At 35.8% G+C, this 20068-nt stretch overlaps 1 protein-coding gene across 1 annotated transcript in view; it reads right to left on the bottom strand.

The window, feature by feature from the left end:
* Positions 1-1308: 1308 nt before the first annotated feature.
* Positions 1309-20068, bottom strand: part of ARFGAP3 (ADP ribosylation factor GTPase activating protein 3) — a 44182-nt gene continuing 25422 nt past the window's right edge. The window contains exons 12-16 of the mRNA XM_026054288.1: positions 19810-19947; positions 18535-18658; positions 17401-17491; positions 2794-2915; positions 1309-2146 (exon numbers count right to left, since the gene is read on the bottom strand). Of these exons, the coding sequence (XP_025910073.1) occupies positions 2129-2146; positions 2794-2915; positions 17401-17491; positions 18535-18658; positions 19810-19947 (493 nt within the window). The 3' untranslated portion in view covers positions 1309-2128. The remainder of the gene's footprint in view (positions 2147-2793; positions 2916-17400; positions 17492-18534; positions 18659-19809; positions 19948-20068) is intronic.

Here is a 20068-nt window from a genome sequence, read left to right on the forward strand (position 1 = left end):
CTGCAGTAACAGCACAAACCCAGCATTTTCTTTTATGGTGACCTGGATAATATTTTTATAGATACAGATTTGCTCTTCATCCCTGAGAGAGCCTTGTGGGATATCCTCGGATTGCAACAGAGGGGAAAAAAGTTTATACATTTATTAGAGAACTGCACATGTTTTATGGCATTTGAAGTAACTCTGTAGTTCTTACTTTGCACCAAAAATATCCAGTGTTCACACTTTTCCATCTGTGAGTGGGTCACTATTATAGTGCTGTAGAAAAAAATATTATTTCTATGTAGGTGATCTCAAGCCCTGCTATTTATAAGAAGCCACCGAGCCCTAACTTTTCCTTTCAAGGAATAACAGCAGAGCACTGATTTATTTTTTTTCTACAAAGAKATATCAGGGCTATATTTTACTGTCTTAAATTAAGCAACTGCCTTCATATTCGAGTGTCTTTACATGCAGCCAGGTCAGCAAAGCAGCAGCTCTGTTGCAAGTCACTGGAAGTCACTCTGAAAATCACATTATTAGACAAAATGTATTTACTATTGACTGTAGACTTAACAGAAAGAGTAGTCTAAAAAATGAGAATCTCTACCTGTAACTAGTGAAAACCAATGMTAACCCTGACCAGTAATATTTTCCTGTTAAGCTAAATTAGGATAACTTCTTTATCACACAGGCAGACAAAAGAAGCAAGTCTTTTATACCAAAGTCCCCAATATTAAGCAAAACAAATGCCTATATTGCACTGCTCTCAAAAGAGGAAGTGCCATTTTTGGCTTATTAAATACATCAGCCTGAGCACAAAGTTACCAGAAGTGAGCAGAAAAAAAGAAAAAGAAAAAGAAGAAAAAAAAAAAAAAAAAAAGACAAAAAAGCTACACTAAATTAACCGTGTTTCAACCACAATATTTCAGTATGTAGCTTATTTTCCTACCCAGCATGTTTTGCATTTTTTAAACCACTACAGCAGCTAAATAAGAAAGCTAGTCTCACTAATTGAGAATTAAAGGCTGATTCAAGATCATTGTATAGACAGAACACAAATGGCTGTATTTAGAGAGCTAGACACTGGTTTCCTGCACATAAAAAAATTTAATTAAAAAATAAGTTTATACCAATCGTTTTTATTAGATATCAGCAGTATACAAATTTGAATTAAGAAATAAAGTTACAGAACAGAATTAGATGAAGTTCATTTTTGCTTGTGGGTTTTTAGGGTTGCAACCATTTTTTATATAAGATGTCATCAATAATAAATTCCAGACTGCCTAAAACACAGTCCCGCTATATTTCCTTATTCAGTAATTCATCAAAAAATGCGATTGTTCTAAAAATTCATAACAAATAATTAACTAGCTACTCTGTTAGGCCCTTTGTATATATTTTTTTCATTTTGTACACAATACAGATCATTTAAATGCACTTAAGGATTCTATATTGCAATTTTTCATAATGTTCAAAATTAGGAATAAATAGATTGTTCCCACGATAAAATTAAATCAATTATTTAATATACCAGGTGTCCTGTCTCCTCTGTATTTCACATCTAAGCATAACATTTTGTAGCAGGAATATCATTTTAAAGCAGTATTTCTCCATCATTTTAAYGCACATCAATTTATAAACCACAAGAACTTCTACTTTCCAATAAGCACAGGTTTAACTCAATTCTATATTTTGCTACAGTCCACTAAATACCATCTTAGCATATGCTTAATTTGAATTTTCTTCTCCACAGCTCATGAGACAATCAGAAGACAAGCTACAAGTGCAACTGCACAGAGGTTTGTCAGGAAGTCTTATTTCCATGTACAGGTCCACCTTTCTGCTCCCTCTCTCACAAACAATAATAAAATAAGACTTCTGACAGACAACATTAAGGCCACTAACGGAAGTACAACACTGTGAAGAAAAAGGCATATATGTCATATCAAGTTACTACACAATTTCTGCTTTGAGAGATGAAATAGCAGTAAGAAACTGAGCCAGAAAGTTGCACGGAAAAAAAAAAATCCTGGAACAATTAAGAGCATCTACAGTGTTAAGGCAACCTTCGTTTGAATCAGCAGTGTGATCTGGTATATCCAAAGAGCAATTCCTCTTTAGTGTACTGAGGCTGATATCCAAGAGGTTATGAGCCGTATCGATCCTAGAGAAGGAAAACAAAAGAAAAATACAGTTATGGCTATGCTCACCATTGAAAGAAATCAGCTACATCTACTTTTGCTACAGAAATAATTTATTTATTTTATAATTTATTATTATATTATTAAGACTCTGAGAAAACTGGTTTCTACAAACCGGAGTTTACGGTTAAACGCCAAGATAATGAGCTCGGTTTTTAAAACCGTCCAAGAGCTCCCACTTAACTCATGCAGGAAACAAAGCAGCTGGGTAATAGAGCAAGCCTTACATGGCTGAGACAGGATGCCTTTTTTCTGAGCACAACAATATTTTCTGGGGGGGTTCTCTCAAGTGAATTTGGCAGACAGCACAAGAATTCAACTATTACTACTTTAATAGTAAGGTAACAGCAAATAACTTCCATGATGGAATTTGTGTTCCTATTTTAAGGTAAGCAATAAACTGTGCAGAGAGAAGACAAAAAGATCAAGGAAGTTTAGCCAACTATTAGAAAATTATTTTTAAAAAGATAAAGATCTGTTATCTATCACAAGAAGCTTACAGAGGTTTCTTCTTTTCTCCCTAGATATGATCCAAGAGCAAGGTTTATGATACTAAATCACTACAGGAAGATCTAACTGAGGTTCACTGTAACATAATACTTTCACTAACCTGTATAGATGTCATGACTCCATTAGCAAGTACAGAAAGTTTTCCAGCCACTGATTTCACTCCTTGTTTAAACTGAGCCATATCAGGAGCTGAAGGCAAGACATTCGTAATATTGTAGCTTCCTAAAAGGAGGAACACATGCACATGAAGTAAGAAAACACAATTTTCTGTTAAAAGCAGCTTTTTCCCTCCTCCCTAAGTACTATATACTATGAGGAACACAACAGTACATCAGTACAAAACCCACCAGGCATAAAATTTCAAATTTCATAAATGCACCTTCCCTTTCAATTTTTCACTTGTTCATATTTGCACCCAGCCCATCATCTTCTATGCTTTGAATTCCCAGATTCAAAGGATTTATCCTGCAATTCTGACCAGCTGCCACATTATTTAGTTTGTACTCTGAACGGTGGCATAGTCATCCTAACGGTTTTTAAAGAATTATCATGCTTAATTTTAAAGATGAACACCTCAGTCATGACTAAAATGAAACTTCCTTGTGTACATACGTATCCTTACTGTATATACACATATATTCTGCGTTGCTATATCTGAGGTTTGGAAAAGTCTATGGGAATCACAGTTAAGGCCATGTACGCATTATGATTTCAAATTCCAAAACACAACCGGCATTTCACCCCTCCTCAAAGCCCACATAAAGAAACTGTACCAGTAATTGCTAGTTTAACTCATTAGGAGAAGTACAGACCTAAAGATTAGAGGAACCAAAGAATTAGCTGTTGGATAAATACTAACCTGCTAACACAACGAGATTACAATCACCCACTCATTAGCAAAAAAAAAAAAAAAAAGAGGACGAAAAAAAGAATTCCTGGCATGCCTTAAGACTGTAAAGCATTTGCAAATATTCAAAACTAGGTACCCGACACTGCACACACGTGGAAATACCATAAAGACAGGAATGGCAGGAAGAGAGCACTGCAAGGACTGGGATCCTGGGTACAACCGGGCTTCCCGCCTGCGAGGCCGCATGGCCKGAACTGCAGCCCTGCTTCCCTCACGGACCCAACTGCTGGTGGGGACCGGCTCTCCTGCCCTTCCCGGCATGGAAACGCAACCCGCGGCTCCGCTTGTCATGGCAAATTAAAGGTGATGTTGCTAACGGGCCGAGAGAGACATCGCTGCGCCCAAGCGGATTTACGGAAGCCCAACGTCTGGTTTAACAGGGAAAGATGCACTGCACAGTCATCTTTGATAACTTTCCAACTCTGTTCCTCAAAGCCTGCTGATAGCTCTTCCCATAAGCCATGGGCACGTTTGTTACCTGTTATTTAGCAAAATGAACATTATCATATTGATTTTTAAAAACCAGCATCACTGAGAGGCTTTCTGCAGTTTTTTACACTAAAGCCAGAGTGACAGAAATAAAAATCCTAGCTATAAACAATCTGAGCAAAGCTCTAATCAGAACTCATTAATTTTCTCATGTTTCTCTAGATACTTATGCTTGTCTGGAAAAAGAAAACCTCACAAATGAGATGGGCAAAACAATTCTTTTCTTTGCARTTTCCTTCAAAAATAGTTTCTACGGGGTCACCAGCTGACATSTCCCTCTTTTCACATGCAACAAGTCTGAAATCATGATGAGTAAAAGGTTTTCACCCTTCAGGCAAAAAAAAATCTTATTCTGGTAAAGATCCTATAATTACAGAAGTATTTTCATTGCCAGCTTCAAGTCTCTTATTATTTTCTTTAAAAAAAAAAAAATTCTTAATGTCTGGAATTTATGGTGGCCCTCGCATTTATTTTACATGATCAGTTATGAAGTGCAAAAGAAAAGAATGGCAAATTTGCAGAACAAATTTGTCAAAGCAGGGTCACTGTCAAAAAACAGACTTTGGGGAATGGAGGTAAGATGGTAGAAAGCAGGAGAAATGGAGCAGGGAAGGAATATTCTATGCATTGAATTCATTTTTTTTTTAAAAGAACCTTTTTCTAGTGCCTTTTTTTCCCCCTCAAACTGTTTTAGCACAGTAAAACTGAGAAAATATAGCATGATCAGGTTAATCTGCATAGCATAGCTCAAATTTACTGTGGAATAACTAACACAGAAGTTCARGAAAACATTTTAATTCCATTATTATGAACTTTTGTATTCCAYATGCCTAAAAACTCTTCCAAGTGGCCAAAAATGAATGCCTGCATGTGCAAAATTCACATACACGTATGTAAAACCCCCACAATTACCTGAAACTAACCTTATTCAAGTGAGAATTCCAAAACACACATGTAAATGTGTACACAGAAAACTCACATTCATTTTTAAAATTATGTTTATAGACATACACACGAATAATCCTCATCATATTCTGAGTAAATTATCATGATCTCATAGATTACTTAAAATCTTAGAGGTTGCAAAGAAGAGTGAGGCTAAAGAGCGAGACTAAAGAGTCATAAAATCATCATCATCTCACAGCTTACTGAGAAACTTAGAGGGTATAAAGAAATGATGCTAATTTGCTTCGGAATCCCCAAAGCTTTTTAAATATTTAAATTTAAATATTTAAAATCGCATTGCAAATATTCTTAAAAATGACTAGAGTCAGCAATTCATTTTTTAGGCTTCACCTCCTCCTTTATTTCTTTACAGTTTGATTGATAAAAAAAAAGATATTTAGGAAACTCCTAAAAAAAAAATATTGCTCTACAAGGGAATAATCTCCATCAAAATYTGCATGCAGGGGACTGTAAAGGGCAGGGGAAAGAGCAAGTGGAAAGGGAAAGGGGAAAAAGTGATAAAATTATCATCATCTCATAGGCTACGGAAAATCCTAGAGGTTACAAAGAAAAGCTGTTAAACGGCCTGCGCCTCCCCAAAACTTTTTATATATTACATCATGYTGCAAATACTCTTTCAAGTGACTAAAGTCAGCATTCCATTTTTTAGCCYTCATCCCCTCCTTTCCCTTCATCACTTCTTTGCACTTTGACTAGTAAAAGAAAAAATGAAATATATATCAGTAACTGGTAACGGAAGTTTATTCTCTACTAGTAAGTACACGTATATCAAAATTTGCATGTAGGGGAGAGTAATGAGCGTGGGGAACAAGTACGAGGCWAGAATGATAAAATTATTGTCACCACAAAGATTACGAAAAATTTTTGGGGTGACAAAGAAGTGCTGTTAATTTCCTCATACTTTCCCCCAAATATTTAAATATTACACCACGTTCAAAATTTTATTTCAACTGACTGAACAGAGCAAATATTAAGCATCATTGCCTGCCCTACCCTTCTACCCATGTCTCTCTACCCTTTTTCATTTCTTTACAACCTAATAGAAAAAAATTAAAAAAAATAGGTAACTGTTAAAAAAAAAAAAAAAAAAAAACACTATTTCTCTATGAGCAAGGATACCTGCATAAAATTAGCATGCAGGGGCGGTTAATGAGTGAGGGTACGGAGTCACAGTAAAGAGTGGTGGTAAAGAGAGAGAGCAAAGTGAGTGTAAAGAGCAGATGTCAAGTGAAGGGAAAGAGTAGGAGTAAAGTGAGGGTAAATAATGAGAGTAAAGTGAGGGAAAAGGAAGGGTAAACTGAGCATAAAGAGTGAAAGTGAGGGTAAAAAGGAGAAAAGCGTGGGTAAAAATGTGAGCAAAATGGGGATAAAGAGTGGGAGTAAATTGAGCATAAAGAGCAGGACTAAAGTGAAGGTAAAGAATGGGAATAAAGTAAGGAGAAAGAGGATTGAGGGTAAAGAGTAAGAGTACAGTGAAGATAAAGAGCAGGAGTAAAGAGAGGGTGAAGGTGAGCAGGACTTAAGTGAAGGTGAAGATGAGAGTAAACTAAGGGTATGAAATTAAAGTGAGGGCAAAAAAAAAAACTAAAGTGAGGATAAAGAAAAAGAGAAACTGAGGGTAAAGAGCGAGAGTAAACTGAGGGTAAAGAGAGTAAACTGAGAATAAAGAGCAGGAGTAAAGTCAAGGTAAAGAATGAGAGAAAACAGGGTAGAGAGCGAGAGTAAACTGAGCATAAAGAGCTAAAGCGAGGATAAAGAGCAGGAGTAAAGAGAGGGTAAACAATGAGAATAAATGAAGGGTAAAGCATAGGAGTAAATAGAGGGTAAAGAATGAGAATAAACAGAGTAAAGAGCAGGAGTAAAGAGAAGGTAGAAATCAAGAGTGAGGTGAGGATAATGAATGACAGTAGGCTGAAGAAAAGCCTCTCTTTTTTCAGAGCAGCAGAAAAGAGAGGGTAAAAAGCAGGAGTAGAGTGAGGGYAAGGAATGAGACTAAACTGAGCGTAAAGAGTGAGAGTAAAATGAAAAAAGAAAGTGAGGGTAAAAAGTAGCAGTAAAGAGAATAAAGAATGAGAGTAAACCGAGGGGAAGAGAGGGTAAAGAGATGGACTGAAGCGAGGGTAAAGAAATTTAAACTGAGGGTAAGCAGCAAGAGTAGCAAGAGGGTAAAGAGCAGGAGTAAAGTGAGGATAACAGTGAGTAAAATAAGGATAAAATTGAGAGTAAGGTTGAGGCTAAAAAATTAGAGAAAAGTGAAGGTAAAGTGCAGCAGTAAAGACAGGTTAAAGAGCAGGAGCAGAGTGTGAGTAAGGAGTAAGATTAAATTGAGGGTAAAAAGGAATAAAGAGAGGATAAGAATGAGAGTAAATTGAGGGTAAAGAGCAGAAGTAAAAATAGGGTAAAAAATGAGAGAGTAAGACAGAGTAAACTGAGGGTAAAAGTAAAGATGTAAAAAATGAGGGCAAACTGAGGGTAAAGTGAGGGTAAAGAGCAAGAGTTAACTGATGATAAACAGTGAGAGTAAACTAAGGATAAAGAGTGACAGTAAACTGAGGATGAAGAGCAGAAAAAGAGAAAGAAAATAATTGAGGGTAAAGCCTGAGAGTAAAGTGAAGGTAAAGCATGAGAGTAAACTGTGGATAAAGAGCAAGAGTAAACTGAGAATAAAGAGTCACAGTAAAGCGAGGGTAAACAGCAGTAGTAAAGTGAGGGTAAAGAATGAGAGTTGACTGAGGATAAAGAGCAGTAGTAAAGTGAGGGTAAAGAGTTAAAGTAGACTGACGCTAATGCGTGTGAGTAAAGAGAGGGTAAAGCATGAGAGTAAACTGAGGATAAAAAGCAAGAATAAACCAAGGGTAAAGACTCAGAGTAAAGTGAAGGTAAAAAGAAGGAGAAAAGTGAAGAGTAAACAAATAGAGCAAACTAGCAGTAAAGTGAGTGTAAAGAGCAAGAGTGAAGTGAGAGTAAAGAGCGAGAGTAAAATGAGAGTAAATAGCAGTAGTAAAGTGAGGGCAAAGAGTAAGGTGAGTAAGGTGAGGGTAAATAATAATTAATAATAAATAATTCTTTTCCTCTCCTGCTAATAATTCTCTTCCTCTCCTGATAATAACTTTATTCCACGCTCTCTCAGTAAATTCACGACAGGTAATAATTCTCTTTTTATTCTCCTGATCATTCCTTTCCGCTTGTGCTAATAATTCCTTTCCTCTTCTGATAATAATTCTCTTGCTATTTCCCTCACAATTCTCTTGGTATCCTGCTACTAAATCTCTTCCTCTCTGATAATAATTTTATTCCTTTTCTCCTAATAATTCTCTTTCACTCCAGGTAATAATTGTCTTTTTATTTCCACAATTGTCATCTTCTACTGTTAATACATATCTTCCTCCACTAGGTAATAGATCTCTCTGTATTCTCCCAATCATTCCGTTCCTCTCCTACTCATAAATCTCTTCCTCTTCCAATAAGAATTTTATTGTTTTTCTCCCAATAATTTTCTTTCACCCCAGGTAATGATTCTCTTTTTATTCCCCTAGTAATTCCTTTCCTCTTTATCTAATAATTTCTTTCCTCTCCTGCTAATAATTGAGGGAAATAAGTAGAGAATTATTTTCTCAGTCTCCCGCTATTAAAACTCTTCCTTTCGCACTATTAATTTTATTCCTATTCTCCCAATATTTCTTTCACTCCACGAAATAATTCTCTTTATATTCCCTTAATAGTTTTCTTCCACTAACAAATCTCCTCTCCTGCTAATAATTTTATTCTTATTCTCCTGATAATTCTCTTTCACGTAATATTTCTTTTTTTATTCCCCTTATTAATCCTCTTCCTCTCTGGCTAATCCTTCTCTTCTTCTTCCCACTAATAATTCTACACCTTTCCCACTATAATTCTCTTTCTCCTCYATTAAGAATTTTCTTCCTCTCCTGGTAATACTTCACTTTCACTCCCACTAATAATTTTATGCCTATTCTCTCAACACTTCTCTTTTCTCCCACTAACAATGCTGTATGTACATGACTAATAAACTTTCTCTTCTTCTTCTTTGCTATTAAATCTCTCCCTCTCTTGCTAATACTTATCTTTCTTTCCTGTGAATAATTTTATTCCTATTCCCTGAATAATTTTCTTTGACTCCAGGTGATAATTCTCTTTTAATTCCCTTGATTATTTATTTTTCTTCTGTTCCTGCTCAGTAGGGGAATAAAAATAGAATTATAACCTGGAGTGAAAAAAATATAGGAAGAATAGGAATAATAAATGATTATGAGAATAAATATAATAAATAYAATATAATTATTAGCATGAGGRAAAGAGAAGTATTAGTGGGAGAGGAAGAGTATTCTTAACAAAAAAAAGGAAGAGAATTATAGTGGGAAATTTTGAGAATTATTAGCGAGAGAAGAATACCAGTATTAGCTGGAGAGGAAGAGAATTATTAGCAGTATAAGAAGACAATTATTAAGGGGCATTACTAGGAGAATAGGAAGGGAATTATTAGTGGCATAGGAAGAAAATAATTATGGGAATAAGAAGAAAATGATTAGCAGGACAGGAAGAGATTTCTTAAGAGGAAGAGAACTACAGTGGGAAAAGTAGAGAATTCTTAGCAGGAAAAAGAAGCAGGAGAAGAGAATTAGTAGCAGAAGAGGAAGARAATTAGGAGAAAAGTAGGAAGAGAAATATCAATGGAATAGGAATAAAGTTATTAATGGACTAGGAACAGAATTATTGGGAAAACAGGAAGAGWATAATTACAGTAATAGGAGGAGAATTATTAGCAGAACAGGAAGAGAATGAGTGAAAGAATAGGAAGAGAATTATTAGTGGAACAGGTAGAGAATTAAGGGCATAGGATGGGAATTATTAGGGGAACAGCAAGAGAAGTATTAGTGGAAGAGAAGGAGACTAATTAGGGGCACAAGAAGGGAATTATTAGCAGAACAGGAAGACAAAATTTTATCAGAATAAGAAGAAAATGATCAGTGGGAGAGGAGGAGAATTCTTGAGAGAAGAGGGTCATAATGGGAAAAGCAGAGAACACTTAGCCGACAAGGAAGAGAAGTAACAGCCTCCTATTCTCCTAGGGAGAAGATGAAAATYAGTAGCTGAATAGGAAGAGTACTATGAGAGGAACAGGAAGAAAATTATCGGTGGAATAGGRATAAAATTATTAATGAAATAGTAGGAGAATTATCAGGAAAATAGGAAAAAAMCATAGTGTAACAGGAGATGGATTATTAGCAGGAGAGGAAGAAATTTGTAAGGGAATAGGAAGAGATTATTAGCAGGAAAGAGAATCATTAGGGGAATATGAAGAGAATTATTACTAGGAGAGGAACAGAATCATTAAGGGAACAAAATCTTTAGGAAAATAGGAAGAGAAATCTTAGCGGGAGTATAAGAGAAGTCTCAGTGCAAGAAGAACAGATGAATTAGCCAGAGAAGAAAATAATTTTTAGGTCAATCAAAAGAAYTTTTAACTGGAATACAAGGTAAGTATTGGGAGAATAGAAATAAAACATTCAGCAGGAGGGAAAGTATTAGCGGGAGAGGAAGAGCATTCTTCACAGAAGGGGAAGAGAATTATAGTGGCAAAAGAAGACAAGTTTTAGCCTGAGAGGAAGAGAATTATTAGCAGAAGAGGAAGAAAATGATTAGGGGAATATGTAGAAAACTACTAGCAAGAGAGGAAGAAAATTATTGAGGGCACAGGAAGGGAATTATTAGGGGAATAGAAAGAGAATTCCTAGCAGAAGAGGAAGAGAATCTTTAGGGAAATAGGAAGGGAACTATGGGGCCAGGTGTAGCCTCAAGCCACTCTCCTTCATCTGTTRTCRGTCCCGGTCACCAGAGGAGGTCCCAGATGATGGGAGACTGGCCAACGTGATACCCAACTCCAAAAAGGGTCCGATGGAGGACCCAGGGAACTATAGGCCTGACCTCAATATGGGAGAAAGTTATGGAGCAGATCATCTGGAGGGTGATCACACAATATGTGTTAGAATCATAGAATCACAGAATCCTTAAAGGATTGGAAGGGACCTCTAGAGATCATCTAGTCCAGCCCCCCTGCACACACAGGGTCACCTAGAGCACGCGGCACAGGATTGTGTCCAAGCAGGTTTTGAACATCTCTTCTCCACAATAACTATGGATAGGATTGTTTTTCCAATCATAATGATTATATGATTCTACAAAATGATTTCAGAGGAGAAAAGCTATAATTTTCTGTTGTGCCATTCAGAAAATGTGGTAAAAATATTCTACTCACGTCATTCTTGTATAAATATACCTGGAAGTTTTATTTTGATGGGTGTGGGTTTTTTTAATCTTAAAAAAAAAAGATTATCTTGTCTTTTTCTTATTATCTTTTATTTATCTTTTCTTTTCCATCTTAAAAACTTCYTACTGTCTGAATTTGCTGAAACAATGCTGTTGTTGGTGAGTCTGTTTTGACTAAAGACTAGGGGTTAAGAGGGAAGTAGGACCGAGGGTAAACGGTGAGTACTGTTGAGGGCAAACCGGGGCAGCAGGAGTGAGGGTAAATGGAAGTTAAAAAGGCAGGTTAAAAGTGATAAAATTAGCAGAATCTCTCAGATTATTTAAAGTCTTAGAGGTTACAGAGGAATGCCCTTAATTTGGGTTACATTTTTCCAAAACTTTCTCAAGTGTTTTTTTTCAAATGTTATTGCAAAGATGTAGGGTTATTGTGAGTTTTGTAATCAGAAGGAAAAAATGGTCCCCGTTTATGACATTCCCTGCATTATTTGAGAGCCGCTGCTGTTCCTACTTCATAGGGAGGTCATTTCTGTCAATGTTATCCAGATGTCTGTTCTCAGGGTCTGTCTAAACATGGTTTTTCCTGAGAATAGGGCCCCACCCCGGTGCTGTTACCTCCCTCTTGATTCCCTCTTGTTCTCCTCCCACTGCTTTTCCATGCTTTTTTTTTTTTCCCCCAACTCTCTCATTCCATTGGTCTGTGGAATTCCATCAGTTTATCTCAGAAAGTAAACAAAGCATGTAGGCCTGCTCCAAAGTACTGCTGTTTGATTTTTCCTGACTTAATTATGTTAATTATGTTGAATTATTTTATGTATTCGTAACATTCCTCCTGAGCAGTATTTTGACATGTAGAAGGCACACAAAGCCAAAAAGTCAAACTGTAAGTGATCTTGCCATGTATTCCCCTGAATATCTACTGAGCGAGGGTAGCGTGAGGGTGAAGAGTGATTCCACCCTGTGCCCCGTGCTCCTGGTGTCCCTGCTGGAAGTCCCTGTTGGACTAGATGATTTCTAGAGGTCCCTTCCAAACTCAACCATTCTGTCATTCTGTGACCTCTTTAGGGGAAAAGGAAGGAAGTTCTTATTGGAAGAGGAAACAAATCATTATCAAAATAAGAAGAAAATGATTAGCGGGAGAAGAAGAGAACTCTTAAAAGAGGAAGAGCAGTATAGTGGGAAAAGCAGAAAATTATTAGCCAGATAAGAAGTAGTCGCCAGAGAAGAAGTGAATTAATGGAAGAATGGGAAGAGAATTATCAGGAAAATAGGAAGAGCTAATTAGTGCAACACGAGAGGAGCCAGAGAAGAGAATTATTAGGGAAATAAAAAGAGAACTTTTAATTGGAGTAAAAGCTAAATACTGGGAGTATAGGAAGAGATTTATTAGTCGGAGAGGAGGAGATTTATTAGCAGAAGAGAAATACAAGTCTTAGGWGAATGGTTAATAAAATTCTTAGCAGGAGAGAAAAATTATCTAGAGGAACAGAAACTGGGATTTTAGCAGTAAAGTAAGAAATTTGAGGCCTATAAAAGAGAGAATTTATAGCTCAGGAGAAAGGAAATGATGAGGAGAATAAGATTAAAATTATTAGTGGGAGAGGAAGAGAATTCTTAACAGAAGAGGAGGAAGAGAATTACAGTGGGAACGATAGAGAATTATTAGCAGGAGAGGAAGAGAAGTATTAGCCCGAGAAGAAATGAATTATTAGCAGAATAGGAAGAAAATGATTAGGGGAATAGGTAGCAATTTATAAGCAGGTGAGGAAGTATCTATTAGCGGAATAAGAAGGGAATTACTAGGGGAGTAGGAAGGGAATTATTATTGGAATTAGAAGAAAGTTTGTAGCATGACCAGAAGACAAATATCAGTGGAATAAGAAGAGAAACATCAATGGAATAGCAGGAGAGCAAAAGAATCATCAGGGGAATAACAAAAACTATCAGTGGAAAAATCAGACAAATATTAGTGGAAGAAGAGGAACAGAATTACATGGAGATGGAGAATTATTAGGGGAATAAAAAGAGAGTTTTTAACTGGAGTAAGATATAAGTATTGGGAGAATAGGAATGAAATTATTAACAGGAAAAGATGAGAAGTATTAGTYGGACTGGAAGAGAATTATTAGGGGAAAAAAAGAGAATGCTTAACTGACATACAATAAATTTTATTTCTCTTCTGCCAGTAAATCATTAATGGGACGAAATGGGAATTATTAGCAGGAGAGGAAAGGAATTATTACCTGGAGTGAAAGGGAATTATAGGAAGAACAGGAATAAAATTATTAGTGGGAGAAGAGATTTATTAGCAGGAGAGCAAGAGAATTATGAGGGAAATAATGACATAATTATTAGCAGGAGCAGAAGAGAAGTATTAGCTAAGAGGAAAGGAATTATTGGGGGAATAAAAAGAGTATTAATATCTGCTGTCAAAGAGACTGATTGGGAGAATAGTAATAAAATTATTAGTTGGAGAGGAAGAAGTTTATGAGCAAGAGAGGAAGAGGTTTATTAGCCGGAGAAGACGACAAGTATTAGTGGAATAAAAAGTGAATTATTACCTGGAATGAAAGAGAATTATTGGAGGAACTGGAATAAATGTATTTAGTGGGAGAGGATGAGAATTAATAGCAGGAGAAGAAAGGAATTAGCAGTGGGAGAGGAAGGGAAGTATTAGGCGGATAAAAAGAGAATTATTACCTGGGAGTGGAAGGGAATTACTGGAAGAAGAGTAGTAAAATTATTGGTAGGATAGGGTGAGATTTAATAGTGGGAGACCAAGAAAGTTATGAGGGAAATAGGAAGAGAATTATTAGCAGGAGTGGAAGGGAAATATTAGTGGGAAAAGAAGGGAATTATTAGTGGGGAAAAAAGAGAATTATTACATGAAATGAAAGAAAATTATCGGTAGAATAGGAATAAAATTATTAGTGGGAAAGGAATAGATTTATTACTGGGATACCAAGAGGCCAAAGAGCAAAAGAGGAAGACAATAATCAGCAGAAGTATTAGCCAGAGAGAATTATTAAGAGTATAAAAAGAGAATTCTTACCTGGCATGCAAGAGATTTATTGGGAGAATAGGAATAAAATTATTAGCAGGAGAGAAAGGGATTTATTATTGGAGACCATGAGAATGAGGGAAACGGGAAGATAATACTGTGCAGAAGAGAAGTATTAGCCAGAGAGGAAGAGAAATATTAGGGATAAAAAAAGAGAATTCTCACCCGGTGTGCAAGAGATTTATTGGGAAAAGAGGAATAAAATTATTAGCAGGAGAGAAAGTGATTAACGAGCAGAAGAGGAAGATATTTTGGGGCAGAATAAAAAGAGAATTGTTACCTGAAGTGAAAGAGAATTATTGGGACAATATGAATATAATAAATAGCAGAGAAGAAGGGATTTATGAGGGRAAGAGCAAGAAAATTCTTGTGGGAATACAAAGAAAATTACTACCTGGAGTGAAAGAGAGTTATTTGGAGAACAGAAATAAAACTACTAGTGGAAAGGAAAGAGATTAAATAGCGGGAGACCAAGAGAATTATTTGAGAGACAGGAAGATAATTATTACCATGAGAAGAAGAGAACTATTACCTGGAAAGGAAGAAAATTGTTAGGGTAATAAAAAGGGAATTCCTGCCTGGCATACAAGAGATTTAATGGCAGAATAGGAAAAAAATATACTAGCGGGAGAGGATGAGAACTTTTAGAGGGAGAGGAAAGGAACTTGCGGGAAAGGAAGGGTATGTTTAGGGGAATAAAAAGAGAATTATTACCTGGTGTCAAATAGAATTATTGGGAGAGTAAGAATAAAAGCATTAGCAGGAGAAGATGACAATTAGTAGCAGGAGAGGAAATTAATTATTAGAGGGATAGGAAGGGAATTATCAGGGGATTAAAAAGACAATTATCTGGAGTGAAAGAAAATTATTTGGAGAATAGGAAGAAAATTATTAGCAGGAGAGGAAAAGAATTATTAGGCAAATAAAAAGGTAATTATTACCTGGTATGAAAGAGATTAATTCATGAAATAGGAAAAAAAAATAATGGGAGAGGAAGACAACTATTAGCATGAAAGCAAATGAATTATTATTAGGAAAGGAGAAGAATTATCTGGAGTGAAAGAGAATTATTGGGAGAATAAGAATAAAATTATTAGCAGGAGAGGAAAGGAACCATAAAGGGAATAAAAAAAAAAACCTATTACCTGGCGTGAAAGAGAATTATTGGGAAAACAGGAAAAAATTAATCGTGGGAGAGGGAGAAATATATGAGCAGGAGAGGAAGAGAAYTGTGATGGAAACAGGAAGGGAATTCTTACCAGGAGAAGAGGAGAAGTATTAGCTGGAGAGGTAGACAATTATTAGGGGAATAAAAAGAGACTAATTACCTGGCCTGCAAGAATTAGTTGGGAATACGAATAAAATTATTAGCGGGAAAAGAAAAGAATTATTAGCAAGAAAGAAAAAAAAAATACTACCAGAAGTGAAATAGAATCGTTGGGAAAATAGCAATAAAATTATTAGAGGGAAAGGAAGAGATTTATGAGCAGGAGAGGAAGAATATTATTGGAGGAATTAAAAAAAAGAATTATTACCTGGAGTGGAAGAGAATTATTGGGAAAATAGGAATAAAATTAGTTGTTGTAAAGGAAAAGATTAATAGCGGGAGAGGAAGAAAAAACGGAGGGAAACAGCAAGAGAATTATTAGCAAGAGAGGAAAGGAATTATTAGTGCAGAAAAAAAAGAATAATTACCTGGTGTAAAAGTAGAATTACTGAGAGAATAAGAATAAATTTTTTAGTGGGAGAAAAACAGATTTATGAGAAGGAGACCAAGAAAAACATGAGGGAAATGGGTAGATAATTACCAGCAGCAGAGAAAAGGAATTATCAGTGGAAGGGAATTATTAGGGAATAAAAAGAGAATCACTACCTAGTGTGAAAAATGTGAAATAAAATTATTAGGAGAATATGAATAAAATCTTTTAGTGGGAGAGAAAGAAATTTATGAGAAGGAGAGGAAAGGAATTATTAGAGGAATAAAAAARGAATTACTACCTGAAGTGAAACAGAATTATCAGAAGAATAGGAATAATATTAGCGGGAGAAGAAAAGAATTTTTAATGGAAGAGCAAGAGCAGTAGTAGAGTGAGGGTAAAGAATGACAGTAAATTGAGGGTAAGCAGCGAGATTAAACTGGGAGTAAAGAATAGGAGTAAAGAGAGGGCAAAGAATAGAAGTAATCTGAAGGTACAGAGCAGGAGTAAAGTGAGGGTAAAGAGCAGGAGTAAAGACTGAGGAGAAATAGCGATGATGTCATGTATTACTGAAAATTTTCAGGGTTATAAAGAAATACCCTTTATTTTTCTTACGTCTCCCCAAAACTTTTTATATACTACAGCAGAAAGTGCCAGCAGAAAGACTGAGGAGAAAGAGCAATAAAATTATCATTTTCTCATAGATCACTGAGTATCTTATAGGTTACAAAGCAATGCCTTTAATTTGCCTACTCCTCCCAAAAGCTTTCTATGCACTTCGCWAATATTCCTTCAACTGAGTGAAGTCTGCAATCCAATTTTTATGCCTCATCCCTCCTTTCCATTCATTTTTTTTTTTACAATTTGGCTGACATAAGGAAAAAATAAACAACATGTAGGGAACTGTTAACAAAAATATTTCTCTGCTAGCATAGTTGCATAAAATTTGTATGCAGGGGAGGRTCAGGAGTACCTGTCAGGAGTTATAGCATTTTATTACAGAAACAGATGAGAAAAATCCCTCGGGTAGGTCTGCAATCTTTCAGCGTATCTATCATTTGCAGCTAAAGCATCATATAAATACCAGTTCAAAAGATGCTACTTAACTGAATCTTAAAAAAATAGAAAATGACACCTGCCAYACCCATTTGAACTATTAACACTATTAATACTTCTTGCACTTTGCATGTTTTTTGCAAAACAGGGTGACACTCTCTTACTGACACCGGATCTGAAGCAGAGACTCTTGGGCTCAGTGTACATGCCACAGCATGCTCCAGTTCCCTCCCTGTTCAATACCTGCTGGTTGCTTCTTCTGATCTTCAAACAAGTCAGCTGAACTTATGGAGGAGCTTCCAGAAAGTCTCTCTAGTCGAGCCCTAGCTTCGTACTAGGAAAGAATTGATAAAAAGAAATATCTTAGTAGTATACTCCTGTCTTTTAGGTTCACGTCAGATAATTCAATAACAAGGTTACAGATTCAGCTTTAGAACCTACAAATCCAGCTCAAGGTGACAATTCCCAAAGCTGTTACCACCTAATAGATTTCACATGACTTGCACAGTTGCAAGGCTATCATCTCAACCATGTCCTGATTGCTCAGAGTGACATTCCCCATTACAACACTCAATCAGCAGCCTATTCACTGCTATCTTCCCTAAAAAATGGAAAATACTCACTAGGCAGAAGGGAATGAACTATGCAACCATCAAAAAACCCAAAAAATCTGAAATGCATTTSTTGGATGAGATAAGGAAAACACTCTGCAGTTAGTATCATATTAACCTTCCTGATCTATGATGCTTTTAACTTCTTCACTTGTTTCTTGTGAGTTAGTTCAGAACAGTAAYACTTTGCTCATGTTCTTTACATTACCCTTTATATTATGAAAAGTTCTTCCTCACCTCAAAAAATCACAACATTAATCTGTTCCTGATTTTTAGACTGGTTAAGTAATATGTGATTTGTTGAACAATTTACATGCTTGGTATTATGATAGACAGTAGACAGCTCTTCGCTTAATAGGTTATAAGCATCCATTTAGATATTTACTAGACTACTTTAAAATGAAATAACCTCAGATTAATTTTTTTCATAAATAATCATTTCTGAATYAGTCTAACAGCTCTATCAGAGAAGTGTAACAAGGTAGTCAAGGTCCTGCTTACAGGTATAGCTCCTTTAAAGGAAATAATAAACTATCAGAGTTACCAGAGTTACCATAGAATCATTAAGCTTGGAAGGGGCCTTTCTAAATTTCCATCAAATAAGTATTTAAATGGCTTTAATTCTGCAAACCTCTCCTTAGCAAACTTACCCTGAATTCTACCCATTTTAATTACTCATTGCCTACTCTGCTTCTTTCAAACACTGTGCTCTGCAGCCAAAGGGTATTTGAGCATTCAAAACCATCTACCACTGTTTGGTACTTACATCAGCATGATCTTGCCTTCCAAAATACATGTCTGAGGAAATAGCTTTTACATTGCCAAATTTTTTTTGTGCCTCATCTGTGTTTGAAGGTGGCTCATATTCAGGCTTACGACGAGATGCAGGCCTGAAATTAAAATCAACTACATTAGCAAGAAAAACTTATGTAGGTCACAGCACATGCAATAAACCAAACGAGAAATTATCACTTTTGCTTTGCAAAATCTGCAAGTATAACTGTAACTTTAAAAAAAATGAAGTAAAAATTAAATTAGTGTGAGTCCAGGACTAGGAAACTCTGCTAACTTCCTCTAAATTGAGACAGCAGAGCAGCAAATAAAGTGCCAGTGAATGTTCAACAGAATGCAAGTCCACATTATGTCAACAAGGACAGATTTATTTCTGCACAAAAAAAAACAAAACAAACAAAAAAACCACCCCTCTCCATCAGTGAAGTACATTTTTAACCCTAGCAGTTAAAAAAGGTTTACCATCCCTTGAATTATCATTACTGTCCATTTCAGCAAACATACACATTCAACTCTTCTTTTTCTTAAATAAACAAGCTCAAATAAAGAAGTAATATACATCAATTAATATATATTAATTATTTTGCATACTGTGTGGATATGCATCATTGGCTCAGTCTTCAGGAAACAAATTTTAGCACACAAACTCTATGGTGTAGGGAAATGAACAATGAAACTTTGTCTTTAGAATCAGAAAACACCATCCAAACAAACAAAAATAACACATTTTTAAATTGTTCCCTAGATCACAAAGACAAAAACAAAGTTGTCAGAGAAGAAGCACCTTCTTTTATCATGAAGGAAGACTTGCTGCATAGAAGTGACCTTTGTATCTTAATGCTATGAGCTGAGTACCCTGCAACTGCATCCAATTGGTGACTTGGCTCAGTTTGGTTCATCAGGCAACAAACAGAGCAAATAAAGCAGGTGTCTTCTTAGACCATTCAAATAATGGAAGTTCTCTTACTATCTCATTTTGCCTACTTCTTTTTTTTCTTTTTGATGGTACACTTTGGAAATTACAGCATTCTGTAGAGCACTGAGTAAGAATTCATGGTGCTTAAAATGTAAATAATTAAAAAGAAGAAATTCAGCCTTGAAGTCTCTTGACTGCTCATCAGAGTCATATCCAAATTCTCTTTCTCTTACATCCCCCAACCCAGAGATCCCACCACTATGACCAGAACATAAATCACATGAACAAGCTTGAGCTCTGGGTATAAAAGTTAACTAGGTATTTTTGGTATACCTGTCTGAATATGCTGAACTTTTCGAAGTTAGCATTATATCAATGTCTCTGTTATTACTTTCTTTCTTCCAAAAAGAGTCTGGATTGTCATCCCATTTAGAGAAACTGCTGCTCCTCAAAGCTGAAGAATCATAGTACCTAAAATAAAAGAAAAAAAAGTATTGAAGTAATTGTAATATTTCATACTGTTAAGTAAACTTTGCTTTAATGAATGTCCACTTGCAAGTAAGCTTTCAGTTGATTAAAGTAATACACAAAA

The sequence above is a fragment of the Nothoprocta perdicaria genome, unplaced genomic scaffold (assembly GCF_003342845.1).
Source record: "Nothoprocta perdicaria isolate Ctin4 unplaced genomic scaffold, notPer1 scaffold_120, whole genome shotgun sequence".
Lineage (NCBI taxonomy): Eukaryota > Metazoa > Chordata > Aves > Tinamiformes > Tinamidae > Nothoprocta > Nothoprocta perdicaria.